Source organism: Polypterus senegalus, chromosome 3, assembly GCF_016835505.1.
Source record: "Polypterus senegalus isolate Bchr_013 chromosome 3, ASM1683550v1, whole genome shotgun sequence".
Classification (NCBI taxonomy): Eukaryota; Metazoa; Chordata; class Cladistia; order Polypteriformes; family Polypteridae; genus Polypterus; species Polypterus senegalus.
The window spans coordinates 198,585,781-198,601,002 of NC_053156.1; the positions used below are offsets into that span (position 1 = coordinate 198,585,781).

The 15,222-nt window shown below is 37.4% G+C and overlaps 1 protein-coding gene across 1 annotated transcript in view; it reads left to right on the forward strand.

Moving 5' to 3' along the window:
* LOC120525770 (MAM domain-containing glycosylphosphatidylinositol anchor protein 1) overlaps window positions 1-15,222 on the forward strand; it is a 1,080,913-nt gene that overhangs the window by 286,119 nt on the left and 779,572 nt on the right. The window contains exon 4 of the mRNA XM_039748356.1: window positions 3,046-3,220. Within this exon, the coding sequence (XP_039604290.1) occupies window positions 3,046-3,220 (175 nt within the window). The remainder of the gene's footprint in view (window positions 1-3,045; window positions 3,221-15,222) is intronic.

The window sequence follows — 15,222 nt, forward strand, 5'->3', positions numbered from 1 at the left end:
CTGGAACAGAAAATTTCTCTATATGCAGATGATATGGTACTGTATATATCAGACCCACAAAATTCTGTGCCTGCAGTCTTAACAGCACTTACAGAATTTCAAAAGATCTCTGGTCTCAGAATTAATCTGAATAAAAGTGTACTCTTTCCAGTGAATTCTCAAGCATATAATATTAGATTAGACACTACCTTTTATCATTGCAGATCAGTTTAAATACCTAGGGTCAACATCACAAGTAAACATAAAGCTCTTTATCAACAAAATTTCACAGTCTGTATGGAAAAAATTAAGCAAGACTTGCATAGATGGTCAACCCTTCATCTCACTCTAGCTGGAAGAATTAACACTGTTAAGATGAATATTCTTCCTAAGCTTCTTTTTTTATTTCAAAACATTCCAATATACATCAATAAATCATTTTTAAGCAATTAGATTCAACAATAACCTCATTTATTTGGAACTCAAAACATCCACATATCCAAAGAGTGACCCTACAAAGACCTAAGGCAGAAGGTGGCATGGCTCTACCCAACTTTCAGTTTTATTACTGGGCAGCAAACATACAATCTATAAAAACCAGGACACAAATAGATGAACATACACAGGCTTGGTCCGCAATAGAAGTAAAATCCTGCAGTACTTCCTTATATTCCATGCTTAGTGGCCCAATAAATGCAAGCTATCGGCAATATACTAATAACCCAATTGTGCTTCACTCACTCAGAACATGGAACCAATGTAGAAAGCATTTTAAGATACAGAATCTTTTATCGGTGGCATCTCTGCAAGAGAACCACCTCTTTCAACTCTCACAAACATATGCAGTTTTTAATATCTGGAAAAATTTGGGATTAAATTGCTTAGAGATCTTTATATAGACAACATCTTTGCATCCTGTGAACAATTACATTCTAAATTTAATTTTCCAGCACACATTTCTTTTACTATTTTCAAATTAGGAACTTTGTTAAACAGAACCTGCCCGATTTTCCTCATCTTTTACTTATATTGCTCAATTTCAAGGACTTAGACACCATCTTTGCAATATATAAAATTATTTTGGAGTCCCTCCTTTTTAAAGATCAAAGAGGACAATGGGAAAAAGATTTCTCACTCATATCAGAAAAGGAGTGAAAAATAGCAATGCAGAAACTTCACTTGAGCTCCATATGCACAAAGCATACAATTATTCAACTCAAAATAATATATCGAGCACATCTGTCTCGCCTAAAACTGTCCAAAATGTTTCCAGAGCAAGATCCAACCTGCGAATGCTGCAATCAAGTCTGAGCCTCACTGGGTCACATGTTTTGGGCCTGCACCAAATTAACAGAAGTTTGGATCAAAATTTTTAAGTGCCTTTCAGACAGCCTTGGTGTCACAATACCTGCTAACCCATTAACCCATATCTGTGAATTCTACCATTTGCTCTACACTCGGTGTCCCCATGACTCTGAATGTGTATTAAGAAGGTCTGAGAATGCCATGTTAGTTTTCATTTCAAAATATTTTGGCCCCCTGTGTTTGTATCCCTGTGATGGTGCAGGATCGCTCCATACTCCCACTCAATTCCGGAAGCCTCTTGAACCCATCACTATTGATAGTCATGACTGGATGAGCTTGGCAAATGAGGAAAAAACACACAAATCAAGGAGTGTTTAAAAAAATGAACAGTGCTTTTATTAAAAGACAATTCAAAAAAGTGTCCACAGAAATAGTGCCAATAGTGCAGTGCTTGCAAAAATGTTCAATAAATAAATAATCCATTAAAAAGAAAATGTGGTGGAGGAGGTTAACTTCCAATAAACAAACTTTCCTTTAAAAGTTGGCTCAAGACATGAGTCCCAGTGCTTCCCTTCTTACTTGCCTTCCCCTCACATTATCCTATTCGGACCTTGCAGTGGGAGGAGATGCCCGCTGACTTGTTTAGTCAGCCTTCTTATCTGGGCTCTGTTCCCTGCCACTTTTCCTTGAGCGTATGTAGGGCAACTCTTTGAGCCCCACATGCCTTTTCCACTGCACATCTTCGACCCTTGCGAGGAGATGATGTCAATCTGGCCACTCCTACTCCCAAGGAAGCACTAAGTAGGAACATTCCTTTCACAGTCTCTGGCTCTCACGGCCTTGAGACTTACTCCCAACCACCTTCCTCACTCCATTAAGCTTGAGTGCTCTCACTCTCTGTCTCCACCTCTCTATCTTCTGTTCCCTTTTCAACGTCCTCTTTTTCTCTTTCTCAATCACTGGCCAGTCTGTGTTCCTGTCAGCCTCCGATCTGTTTTATTTTTCTGCTTTTCTTTCCCCCTGTCTATCATTCACACTTCCTTTATTAAACCAGGGACATGGCTTTGCTGCTACAATCAGTAGCTCCCAGTGCCAGTTAGGTAATCCTGCATCTGTATAGTAAGTGCAGGGCAGTCTGCTCCTGGATAGCATACTGGAACCGCTGTCGCCATGTTACCACACCACACAAAGACATGAGTGTGACAATTAGAATTATTTATTTATTAAAACTGCCTCAGCCATTTGACCCCACTTTACTACAGCGCATTGATGGAATTACTGTACACTACTGGTTTGCTTTGCAGGTGCTGTTGGGATGGGGTTTGACACCCAATGATTGTGGTTCATATTGTTAGTAGAATAGCTGCATTAGATTGCCAAGATTATTTGCTTCATTTTCTCCTAGTCAGCTGGCAATGAATTTGGAGAACGTAAATCATTTTATGACATTTTCTGTGTTTTCTGTGTTTATAATAAAAAAAAACTATGACTTTAATACAAATGCAGCAGAAATAACTAATGACTTGGGGTAGTAATCTACACAAATGTAAAATTTTAACTTGTTAAAATGGGAGCTGAACTATCATCTGGTTTAAAAACTTCACTGCCAGCAAATTTCCTTTAAATTAAGAAAATTGTTAAAAAAAAACTACAGTCAGTGGGCCCCTCAAATTTTAGACCACTTCCATTGGTAAAAGTATGGAACAAGAAACCTACTTTTGGATGTGCTCTTTGACTTCTCTGTTTGCATTTGTGTCACAGGTACGATGGACAAAGACAGCTGGCAGCGCATCAGACAAGTTCCAAGAGACTTCCATGTTCAACGAAAGTCTGCGCATTGAGAAGATCCAGCGGACGCAAGGGGGCCGATATTACTGTAAAGCGGACAATGGGATCGGGGTGCCTGCCATCAAGTCCATTCGAGTAGATGTGCAGTGTAAGTTTTGGGTCATCCTCATCCAAACAGCCACCAAAAACAGTAATGCCACCTTCAAACTTCTGCACTTGAAAGTTTATTCAACAGTCAGTTAGTTTCTTAGGTTTAGATGAGATAGTAACATGAAGGCCATACGGGGTTCTGTCTTTCTATCTGTTTTTTTCACTTATATAGAATGTCTAGGTGCTATCTGACATTTTGTCTTAGGAGCAAAATTTGTCGGGAAGTTCTAGTTTGTACCTTTCTTTAAAGGGACAATGATAATAGCCTATCATGAAGGACAGACAGTGTCTGCTTACTCAATATTAGAAATCTGGATCAAAAAGCTTCAGAACTTTGCCTGTACAGGGGACACAGTTTAAAAATCGTTTCCCAAAACATATGATGAATCAATTCAAAGCTTATCTATTCCAAGTAAAGAAACATAAAGAAGAGAGAAAAATTCCCCTAATCCTAGCAAAGAGTCCTGATGACATTAGATCTGTCAAAAAACAAACCCTGATGCTGGTGAAGAAGGTAAGAAGAAAGCATTTCAACTATCTTTCTGTGCTGTGTTTCTGTTTCTTGCATATACTGAGTCGGAGTCCAAGCCAGAAGGACAGATTTCATGTAGAAGTTTGGAGTGGCCGTCTGAGATTTGGTGGAACTAAACATCTACTGTTGAGATGGACTTGGTCCAGAGTTTAGCCACATACACCCCTCCCTTCACACACTTGGTCAATTAAGTCAGTGTACAATGAAAGACATTGGTTTTGCACAATTCATTTTTATTTTCAGTTATTCTATAGGAATACAGCCATTTTATTTTAAGGTAGCATCTAACTTTATCAAGGGTATTTTTTTAAAATCCATCATCCCTTTCTCCTGCCCATAACAGATATACATTTTAGATACAAAAAAAGCATAAAGTCTACATATAATGTGCAGTTGTAATTAGATGTTAGTGGTGAAATGATACATTGCTTAATCATGTAAGTGATGATAAACCTGAACTGTTAATTGTTCTTTCCAATTTGTCAGGTTTAATGTATTGCAATTATAGACTCTTATACTAAATAATGCTATGAGCTGTTTAAAAATTAGAATGGCTTTCACCGAAACAGCTGTCTGCAGAGAAAATTCAGCCCATTACTCAAACAGTGTCATTAAAAGAACAGTGGCTCAAAGATTTAAGATCATTGTTATTCATGACACCTCAATAAAATTCAGAAGAAGGATTTTTATTAGATTAAATATCATTAAAGCCTTAGGTGGTGTTATTAAGGCATAGCCAACAGTGGGGACCAGGATGAAGCCTTTCATTGTCATTTTTGGGATGACACACTGGTATATGGTTGGCAAAATGAACAGCTGTTGGCACTACTGCCAGTGCCTTGGGTTTAAATTCTATAAACCAGTTGTGTGTAGTTTTTTGCACTTTCTTTCCATGTCTGTATTGATTTTGCTCAAGGAACACTGGTTTCTCTCACATCTCCAAAGATGTGGCTGTTAGGTTAACTAGAGATTTTAAATTAACCTTGCAATGGACTTGGCACCCTTTCAGCTATTGTTTCTGTCTTGTGCAAGATGCTGCTGGAATAGCCTCCAGCCTAAATCCCTGAACTGTATATTAAGCAGGTTTAAGAATGCTATTTTGTGATTCACTGAAGTACATCTAATTTCTGTGTCTAAGTGCAGTAGGTAGCCCCCCATTTTTCACTTAAGAAGATACTTGAAGCGCACCTTGTTTATCTGTTGTGAGCCAAATTGTTCTTTGCTGCTTTGGTGTTTTGCTGTATTTATTTTAACAGCTACAGGCCACCAGCCTTTTGGGGGCAGCATTCTTGTTCACCTTAGTAAACTCTGTTAAAGGCATCTTGAAAAACAAGGTAGGTGTTTGTGTAGAAACAGAGTACATCCATTGAGATGTTATGATATAACTGGCTTCTTTACATAAAAAAAATTGACGTTTTGCCTAGTATACAGTATGTGCTTTCTTTTATGTGTTTAAAAGACACTTTTAAACAAAACAGATTAAAGATCATCTGCAAGTCAGTGGTGGCATATTTTCTATTTAGAATCCAATACCTTACTCACCTGGGGAAATTGTTTAAAATGGCATTTTTAAAGGGTTACCTATATTTGTGCCCCCTCCTCCCCCCTATTTTGTACATTGCTTATCAAAGGTTTTAACCTCCACAAAGTTTTCACATTTTATTGTTGTACAAAATTGAATTACAGTTAGTTTATTTAGGCTCTTTTGACACTGATCAACAGAAAGTAAAACTACCACTTTGCAGTGATCTGTTTTTCTGTTAATCAGCGTTTTGTGTTGTGGGGTCTTATGTGACTTTCTTTTCCCCTTTTACATTCTTTATTATGTAAAATTTATCCAAAATACTTCAAATTCCATACACCTCTATGACCAGGTACTTTAGCACTACCTCTCCCCTTCCCTTGTAATGTAACCTCAGGCAGTTAGACAGAGTAAAGGAAAGGGCAGGATTTAAGTTACATATTTAATGATGTATTATTAATAATATGCCCCAAAATTAAAAACGAAGCAGAATACAATGTGAATGTTGACCTGTCATACCATTACAGCCTAAATTGCAGTGCATCTTGTGTCCATAGGGGGCTCTCGGCTTATCTTCAATGTAACTTGGTCTGTGCTACCACACGGCCTATGAATAGACTACTGAAACAGACCGCATGCCTATCTCAACATGGCTGATGGTTTATCTTCATCTTGGAGAAAATGCAAAAGAGCAGTGGTTGTCTCTTCATTACCATATGGTGAGAGATAGAGTATGTCTTTGCAGGTCTCCTTTAATGTCCCTCTGGAGCTCCTGACAGACACACCCCTTTATACTTCCTGAGGCTATTCACCAATGAAATAACTCAGGCACAGCACCCTTCCCTGTTCAGCTACCTTACAATAAACACCTCATGCAAGCTCAAAGTCTAGTAGTTTCAGAAGTCCCGAACAAACATGCAAGGAAAGAATTAAACCATAAATTTGGCCCACAATGGGCTTTCCTCCATAAAACTCTAGGGGCAGAAGCTTCCTAGCTTCCTTACTCTTTAACATTACAAATAAAGACATACAAAATATTTATTAACTTATATGCTACATATCACTCCACCAGAGTCAATGTCAAAAAGCCAAATAAAATCCACTGTAATAATAAAATGGGGAACCTTCTTAGGAATGAATAATTTCATAGGTACTGTACATAGATTCCTTTGTGTGATGCTACAGCCTACTATATAGTTCTGGTTACAGGAAACACAGTAGTCGCTGATTCTCATTTAAGCCTTTTCTTCTTTGTTTAATATCAGTTCTTAACTCAAATTAAAGTTGTAACTGAGTTAACTTATACGTATATTGAGACTTGACGCTTAGCATTGATGATTCCTTGATTCTTATAGAAAATCTTAATATGTGGGGAGAACTGATAAAGACAGTAGATAATCTAACATACCATAGGTATACATATTAATGTAATTGATGACTTTAAATTCCCCCATGTGTATAAACCAATAGTGTACAATTATTTTTTAATAAGGACCATAGTCTATTTTTTTTTTTTTAACAATTGGGGGCCTCTGAGTCCCTATTTAAATATTTGTAAAGGATATAACGTTGTCTACTCTGGTGTGTAACATGACCAAATTCATGATTTATCCTGGCTGTGTTTTATCATTAAAGATACTGGAAATTCTCCTGCAGTGAACATATATAACCACTGCCTATATGTTACACATTCTTAATGGATTCCTTCATTTAATTTGTTCACTTATTAAGATTTTTGTCCAAGACTTTTTGCTTAAATTGCAAATAAATAATACCGAAACACTGGAGAAAATAAGGGCAGCTGCACATGTATTCATTATCATTGGGTAGTTAAAACAAGCATTTAGAAAGAAATAAGAGAACAACATCATTGCAGCTCTGTTATACATGGCAAGAGCATGGGACGCTATTGGGATTTTCTAAATTAACACACTTTAAAGAATTAATTAGAAAATAGCAGTTTTAATTAAGAGAGGATTGGCATTTGATTAAGGATTTATTAGAATACAACTAACAACTTGTGGGGGGTCCTCTGGCAGTAAAACATTGCAGCAACAACTGAAAGTCTATTTCCTTTCCTTTTTAAGGTTGGAGTGTCACAGAACTTATAGGAAAACTGGTTATTGTCACATCTTAATGTTCTTCACATTGCCAATGGCCTTAAACAGCTGTTAAGAATAGACCTTAGAATTATTATTGGAAGTATTTATACAGAAGGATACAAATTTAGCATCTTTGTTATCTTAATATGATGCAGGATTGCTAGACTAAGGACTGAAATGGAACAATTGTTTAATAAGGAATAAATTTTATACGGAAATATGGAAAAAGTGCACAAACTTTCATTTCTCCAAAGGCAAAAGCATAGCTTATTATCTTCTAATGACTTATTTTAATTATTGGTGTGCATTAAATTGTTGCAGTATCTGTACATGTACAGTACATTTGCTTTCACCTCTAGATCTTTGAACTTCCAAAAGAATATTTTAAACCTAAGACAAATATTAAAATGCATATTAATTAAATCCCCCTAGTTAGCTGAAGTCATGTGTCAAAGGCTGGAAAATTAATTAAAGGTGGGATTTATGTATAGCAGCTTCTCTTGGAATAGCAATGCAAAGCTTTCTGTACAGAAGAAATTGTAGAATTTTTATTTAATGCTAGGTTAAAGTGGTCAATGCCATACTTCACAGCCCCCAGGACCAGTATCTGTGTGGGTTTTTTTTTTTCACAGATACACCAGTATCCAACCATGTCCCAAAGATGTGCAGCTTAGGCTAATGTTAGCTCTAGTATGAAAGCTTGTATACATTTGCCTAAGTAATAATAATAATAATAATAATTTATTACATTTATATAGCGCTTTTCAAGGCACTCAAAGCGCTTTTACATACAAGGGGGGGGGATCTCCTCAACCACCACCAGTGTGCAGCATCCACCTGGATGATGCGACGGCAGCCATAGTGCGCCAGAACGTCCACCACACACCAGCTTACTGGTGGAGAGGAGACAGAGTGATGAAGCCAATCAGTGTATGGGGATGATTAGGAGGCCATGACGGTCAGAGGCCAATGGGCAAATCTGGCCAGGATGCCAGGGTAACACCCTACTCTTTCCGAAAGACATCCTGGGATTTTAATGACCACAGAGAGTCAGGACCTCGGTTTAACGCCTCATCTGAAAGACGGTGCTTTTTTACAGTATAGCGTCCCCATCACTATACTGGGGCATTAGGACCCACACAGACCACAGGGTGAGCACCCCCTGCTGGCCTCACTAACACCTCTTCCAGCAGCAACCTAGTTTTTCCCAGAAGGTCTCCCATTCAGGTACTGACCAGGCTCAACCCTGCTTAGCTTCCGTGGGCAACCAGTCTAGGGCTACAGGGTGATATGGCTGCTGGCTATATTTAAGTGATATAACACTGTTAAGTCCAGGTACAGTTTTCCCATTTGGTATTTGATAGCTGAGTAATCGAATTTGGCTCCACAAGACAGCAGCACTAAACATTACTTCCTCATGTCACCCTTTAAACACACTCCATCACTTTATACATAAAACAACAAAATGTCAGGCATTCACAAGAATGCCGGACTGTCCAATGAACGAAGTCAACAAAATGCACAAAGAAAGAGGAATGTAAGGGCTAGCATATTCGATGAACAGAGGTTCCTAAATGCACAACATGATCAAAACAGACAGACTTACTATCGTACCATTGGACCAATTTTACTAAACGGACATTTCACTGTTCTAGTGCATGATAATTACAAAATGGATGTATTCCCTAAATTACATCTTTATGCAAAAAAGTTTACAACCATGCTGTCTTGGTCTTTTACGTAGTTAGCCATCTTTTCAGATTGAGTCAAGCCAGAGAGACTTGAGTTAAATATCAAACTTATGCTTCTCTCTCCAATAAATACATTAAATAAACAAATAAATAAACTTATCCCTGTGCAGGGTGACTGCAGAACAATTATTTATGACAGGTTCCAGCTGGGAGACTGTTTAATTGCGATGAATTTTGGCGGGAAAAATAAGAAAACAATAACTGGTCTTGGGTAGGGTGGTATTGTTCAGCTTGATGCTGACTGTCAAAGCAGTCAGTGGGAAAGGACCGAAGACCACACTAACAACTGTGCCATGTTTTGTCTTTTCCTCCGGTATGCCATTAAATCCAACCCCGTAAGATACTCTCCATGCTTTTCTGGAAACACCAACCAACAATAGGATATTTATATTATATATATATTTGATGGTTATAACTATTTGTATTGCCCAGTCACGCACTGATGGCCACTGTAGAATATATGGTGACAAGACTACCAAGCTAAAGTAGCAGAATACCTCAAGGAAATGACACTCCAAAACTATACTATATATCTGCACAAATTTGATCATCCTTCCTTTTCTAAAATCACTCTGTTACGAAGGGCTATATTTTAACCTGATGGCATCAGCTGTAAGGTAAGAACTTTTTTTTTAGACACCACAAAACTAACATTTTGCATATTTGAATAGTTTGTTATATGCAATTTCTCCATTTATGCTTGCCTGTGATTCAAATATGATTGTTCCTCAGCTTGAACCCCTGGCTGTGTTTTCCATTTGATTTTAGTATGTGCATGTAATAACAGTTTTATGTCCCTAGTTATTCTTATTTATATTTTAAATTTCTCCTTGACCTATGCAGCAGTACACTGCTAGCTCAGTTTATGTAATAATGCCACTCTTCTGTGCAATGCATCATTGCGCTGACACACTTAATCAGCTTCTTCTATTACATTGGCATATTCTGCAAAATGGCACCATGCCAGAATATACAGTACAGCCTAGAATTTTTTAAGGCTTTCCTTATATCACTGTAATCTTGGTTAGCATTACTTCTGCTTCTTGTGCCTGCATGCTGAGTTCTGTATTTTTCTCTTGGCTACTTGTCCTCGTCTCCCTAAATATCATGGAATAAACTGATTTTGCTGACATTGAAAGGTGTAACAGAATAAGCAGTTCAAAAATTGAGAGAAAATTAGGTTTATTTTCACATTGGACACTGACTTGTGATTAGCAGGAATTGTAGATGCCCTGCCAACAGTGATGAAGTATAACAGTCAAGCTGGAGCCTTTTGCAGTGTGGCAGATCAGCACAGATGCTAAATCGAAGCAGTGAAGCTTATTTAGCAAGCAGGCACGGGTGTCTGACAAGCTTGTTATCGCACTGCCTGTTAGAAGGTTTTCGCATTTGTAACAGACAATGATCTGATTACAATTGTTGAAATAACAGCGTGAAATCATGGCCTGTAATTTGCCGGGAGGGCATGTTAAGCTGTTATGAGCCTGAATGCATAGGAAGACAGTGAATACTTGGCAGACAGCCATCTTTCTTTATTCACCCTGCGGATACAGGGTGCACAATATAAAAGCTTAATCAAACATGTAATGTCTATGAACTTTGTTAATTCCTGTTCGTGGGTATATTTTGAGGTTTAACAAATGGAACATTCATTGCCTTTGCATTATTTTAAACAAACAGCGTTGATTTGTTCAGAACATTTAAACTTTGCAGAACTAACATGCTTTGAACTTTTGTCCTTGAGACAGGTAAACTCAAAAGGCTGCAAGCATTTAAAAGTTTTCCATTTTTTTCAATGCTGTCTTTCAAAAAAGCTCAACATTTTGTATTAATGCCTTGTCATTTTGACTTTGAAAGGTAAAGTAGCAGCCAAGAGGTCAAGTCATCCTTTTTGTAAACGTGTTTTTTTAAATATAAGTTTGCCAAGAACTGAAGCCTGTCTTAGTAGCATAAGACACAAGTCAGAAACCATGCAATCACATGGCACACTCAGGCACTGACTCATATGTACAGTACTCATACTGAGACAGTTTAGAATTGCCAATTAAGATATCCTTAGATTGAGATAAAGAAAAAAAATTACAGAGAGAACTCAACAAACAAAGGGCATCCTAGTTTAGAATCAAACCCAAATGAAAGCTCTGTTTGGCAGAAATTATCTAGCTACACATGAGCAAGGCATATCTTTCTTTGACAAGACTCTTTAGCTTTAGGGCAAATACAGAACAGAGTGAGACAGACAGTTTAGCCATAGAGGAAATCGGAAAGAAGATGGCACCTCAAAGGACATACAGTAGCTCAGAGGACAATTATTGAATTCATTTAAGCTAGTCATGTTAGATAAAGGGGACACACAACAAGTGCTGTTGGAAACACTTCCCGTACACCTCCCAGTTTAGCATAGTCACTATTTTCAGTTATTCATCTTTTCAAGTCAACTTTAGTGATTGGAAAGGAGAATTACATAATTGTCATAATGAAAATATAATTCTGTTTGGTACAGCTGTTTTTTCCAGTTATAAGCAGCTGTGTTCATGTCATTGCCATGCCAAAAACTCCATACTAAGACTACCATTGTTTTGTAATTTACCACCAGAAGTCAATTGAAAGCTAGAAACAGTTTAAGGCTCTAAAACATACATTTTTGATTAAGTTGTAATATTAGACAAAAACTAAAATTTATTTCTGTACATGTATAATTACAGTTTTCTTATACATGAAGTAATATTACCATGCTAGCCGTTTTTTTTTAAACATATTGTAATGAAGTGCCTACTACATTCTAGGCTTCTCTAACATTTAAATTGAGTTCGTGAAAAATGTCTGGGGAAAAAAAAATATATATATATATATATATATATATATATATATATATATATATCCATTCATCCATATTCCAATCCGCTGAATCCAAACACAGGGTCATGGGGTCTGCTGGAGCCAATTCCAGCCAACACAGGGCACAAGGCAGGAACCAATCCTGGGCAGGGTGCCAACCCACGCAGTATATACTATGTACATATTATATATATATATATATATATATATATATATATATATATATATATATATATATATATATATTATATATATATAATATAAACTGAAAGAGGCACAAAAGCATGAACAAAATATGAAATAAACTAAATTCTAAAAAGGTACAGCTGATTCCTAACTGGGATGGCTTGTACTTTTGCCCACATTTGGCCACTTAACCACCATACCAGTCAGTTTTCATCCTTGATTACCCAACTGTAGTCTTGAGGACAGTGATCTTTTTTAAAGCCAGACAGATAAACTTAAAATGTGATACTGGATTTAATTTCAGGGTCTGAACACCCAAAGAAAGTTCTGAGGTCAAAGTACTACAGTACCTTCAGTGAAACTCAACTGTACCAAACGTGAATTTATAGGCTGCAAATGCAGTGCACATTGCAATACAGTATGTTTAGTATGTCACACACAAGCTTCTTACACCCAAATACATGGGCAGGGTTACAGCACAGCCCCTTGTCACTGGTTTCTCCAGGAAGCTGTGCTACTGCAGCATAATCTGCCATTTTGTAAAAAATGGTTGGCAGAAATCTTAGTTTTTGTGCAAATTAGGATGAGCTGACCACAAAAGTGACATTTTGAAAAAATAAACTAAAATGTTTTTTTAGCTTGTCCATGATCCAAGGAACAGTCAAAAAAGGAGATAGTCACACATAGATTAGACAAAAATCAAGCAAATATTTCCAAAAAAAGCACAAGAGAAACACAAACTCAATAAAAAGGCCTTAAAAGCAGTACTGGCATCAGTGAAAAATCTATAGAGTTGCTGTGAAATTGACAGAGGAGAGCTGCACTGACATTAACACTAGAATTAAGAGCCTACGAGAAAGCTCGTAAATCCGGCCCACATTAAATCCATTCTCACCTCTCCGTCAGAGTCTTTTGTCCTGTTAATATGTCGATTAACAACAAGCAGCCTGGTATCCTATTCCCCTGCTCACCGCTGAAGTTTATTTCGCAAAGAAGTTTCTCAGTGCTCAGTGTTTATCTTCGAGTGAAATGCTGGAGCTTTATAGGGTAAAAGAGTACATCGTCATTTGGAATACATACATTTCATGTGTGTTCCGCGTCAACAACAATCTATGTAAAAACGTAGTTAACACAGAAACATTTTTCATGTTTTAGTAGTATTTGAAAAAATGTAGACATGAAATGTATAATGTGTGAAGCCTGAAATACAAATATGAAATAAACACTTTCACAAAAGGTACACGTATAACAAAACAAGTGCACTTTTATTCAAGAATTTAACCAAAGAAAAAAGAAAGCAGGTTACAGTAGGCGGTTGATAAGACAGCTTGCATTATGCAATGCTAAGAACAGCTGCCTTCCAATCAAGAGGTTGCGGTGTTGATGTCAGCTGCTTCCCACATTGGCCATTTTCAGTAGTGAGCTGCTTTTATTGTTAATATCATACAATAAAAGCAAAATTTGATTTCCGTCTGTAAATGTAGTTAAAGTTCGTGGTTTTTTTTCAGTTTTACTCTCTCACTCACATTCAAGCTCCTACACACCCCCCAGATCTGACACTGTTTTGAGATAAAGACGTGGTATAACAAACAAACTTATTTTGTTATACCCCCTCTTTATTTGAAAAACGTGTCAGATCTTGTGCGCAAATGAGACTGGGACTGGTAAAACTGTGGACATGGATGCGAGTGGTGTGCGTGACTGAGAATGACTGTGGATGTGAATTAGTTTTTATTCAGTCTTATTCTTGAGTGCTCCTGCTCACGCTGAATTAGTATGCACCTTCTGATCCATGATGTCAAAGCCGCGCTGACAAAAAAGAGAGACTTAGGTATATATAACATTTGGAATAATTAATTTTATGACCCGTATTGTACATTTCGGAAAACGTTGTTACTCTAATGCAACATTATTTTCATTTGCATACCTTCATGCGGTTGTAGTTAGTGACCACGTTTGGTTTTTTGTTCTGATCTTGTTGCTGCATGTTGGTATTTCTTTTGAACTCCAGGAGATGCAGAGGACAGAACAGTATAGAGAGTTCAGTTCCGCGCTATATACAATCATCTGATTCAAATGTTAACAGTTCCCACACACACCCAAGGACCATCTTTACGACATTTGTATAAGGTGTGAAGCCTGAACTCCAAATATCAAATAAACACTTTCACAAAAAGTACAAGTATAACAAAACAAGTGCACTTTTATTCAAGGACATAACTGAAGAAAAAAGAAAGCAGGTTACGGTAGGCGGTTGATGCGACAGCTTGCGTGGTTATTGTTAATGTCATACAATAAAAACATACATTTGATTTACGTCTGTAACAACCGCTGTAAATTTATAGTGCTTGCCAAAGTTAGCGTTTTTTTATTCAGTTTTATTCTGTCAGTCGCGTTCACGCTCGCCCTGATCTGACACTGCTGTTTTCAAATAAAGACGCGCTATAACAGAGGTGAACTCAGATTGGAGAAAGAGAACAGAAGCCCTCCACACAAGAAACGTTTACTCACATATAAGAACAACACAGCTTCACTAGGTGTAAAGGCAAAAGTCCGGCGTCATCCTGCCAATCACCTGTCCTTCAAAGAAACAGCATGGCTTACAGAGCTCTCCAATGCTACACTGTCCAGATCTAAAAACTTGCATGGTGTATGTGCTCCAAAAAAGACTAACTGCATTCTCGAGCCATTGCTCGCAAACTAAAGTATCAGCAGGTATTTTACGTGGCATTACACGTGTAATTTGTGAGCATGCCCTTGTCGATCAAACAGAGGAAGCTCTGCAGTCTGCTTGTGACTTTATGCTGTAGGAAGATAAGTAAATAAATCAAGATAATTAACATTCAATCTGGCTTTTATATAAGTGACATATAAATGCTTCTTATGTAAAGACCATCACAAAACATAATCACAAACATGAGTTTGCACAATACGTTGATGAGCTCTGTAAGCCGTGCTGTTTCTTTCAAGGACAGATGATTGGCAGGATGACGCCGGACTTCGTCCTGTATCCAAACGGTGCCATCTTTCGCATTTACGCCTGGTGCAGCTGCGTTGTTCTTATATGTA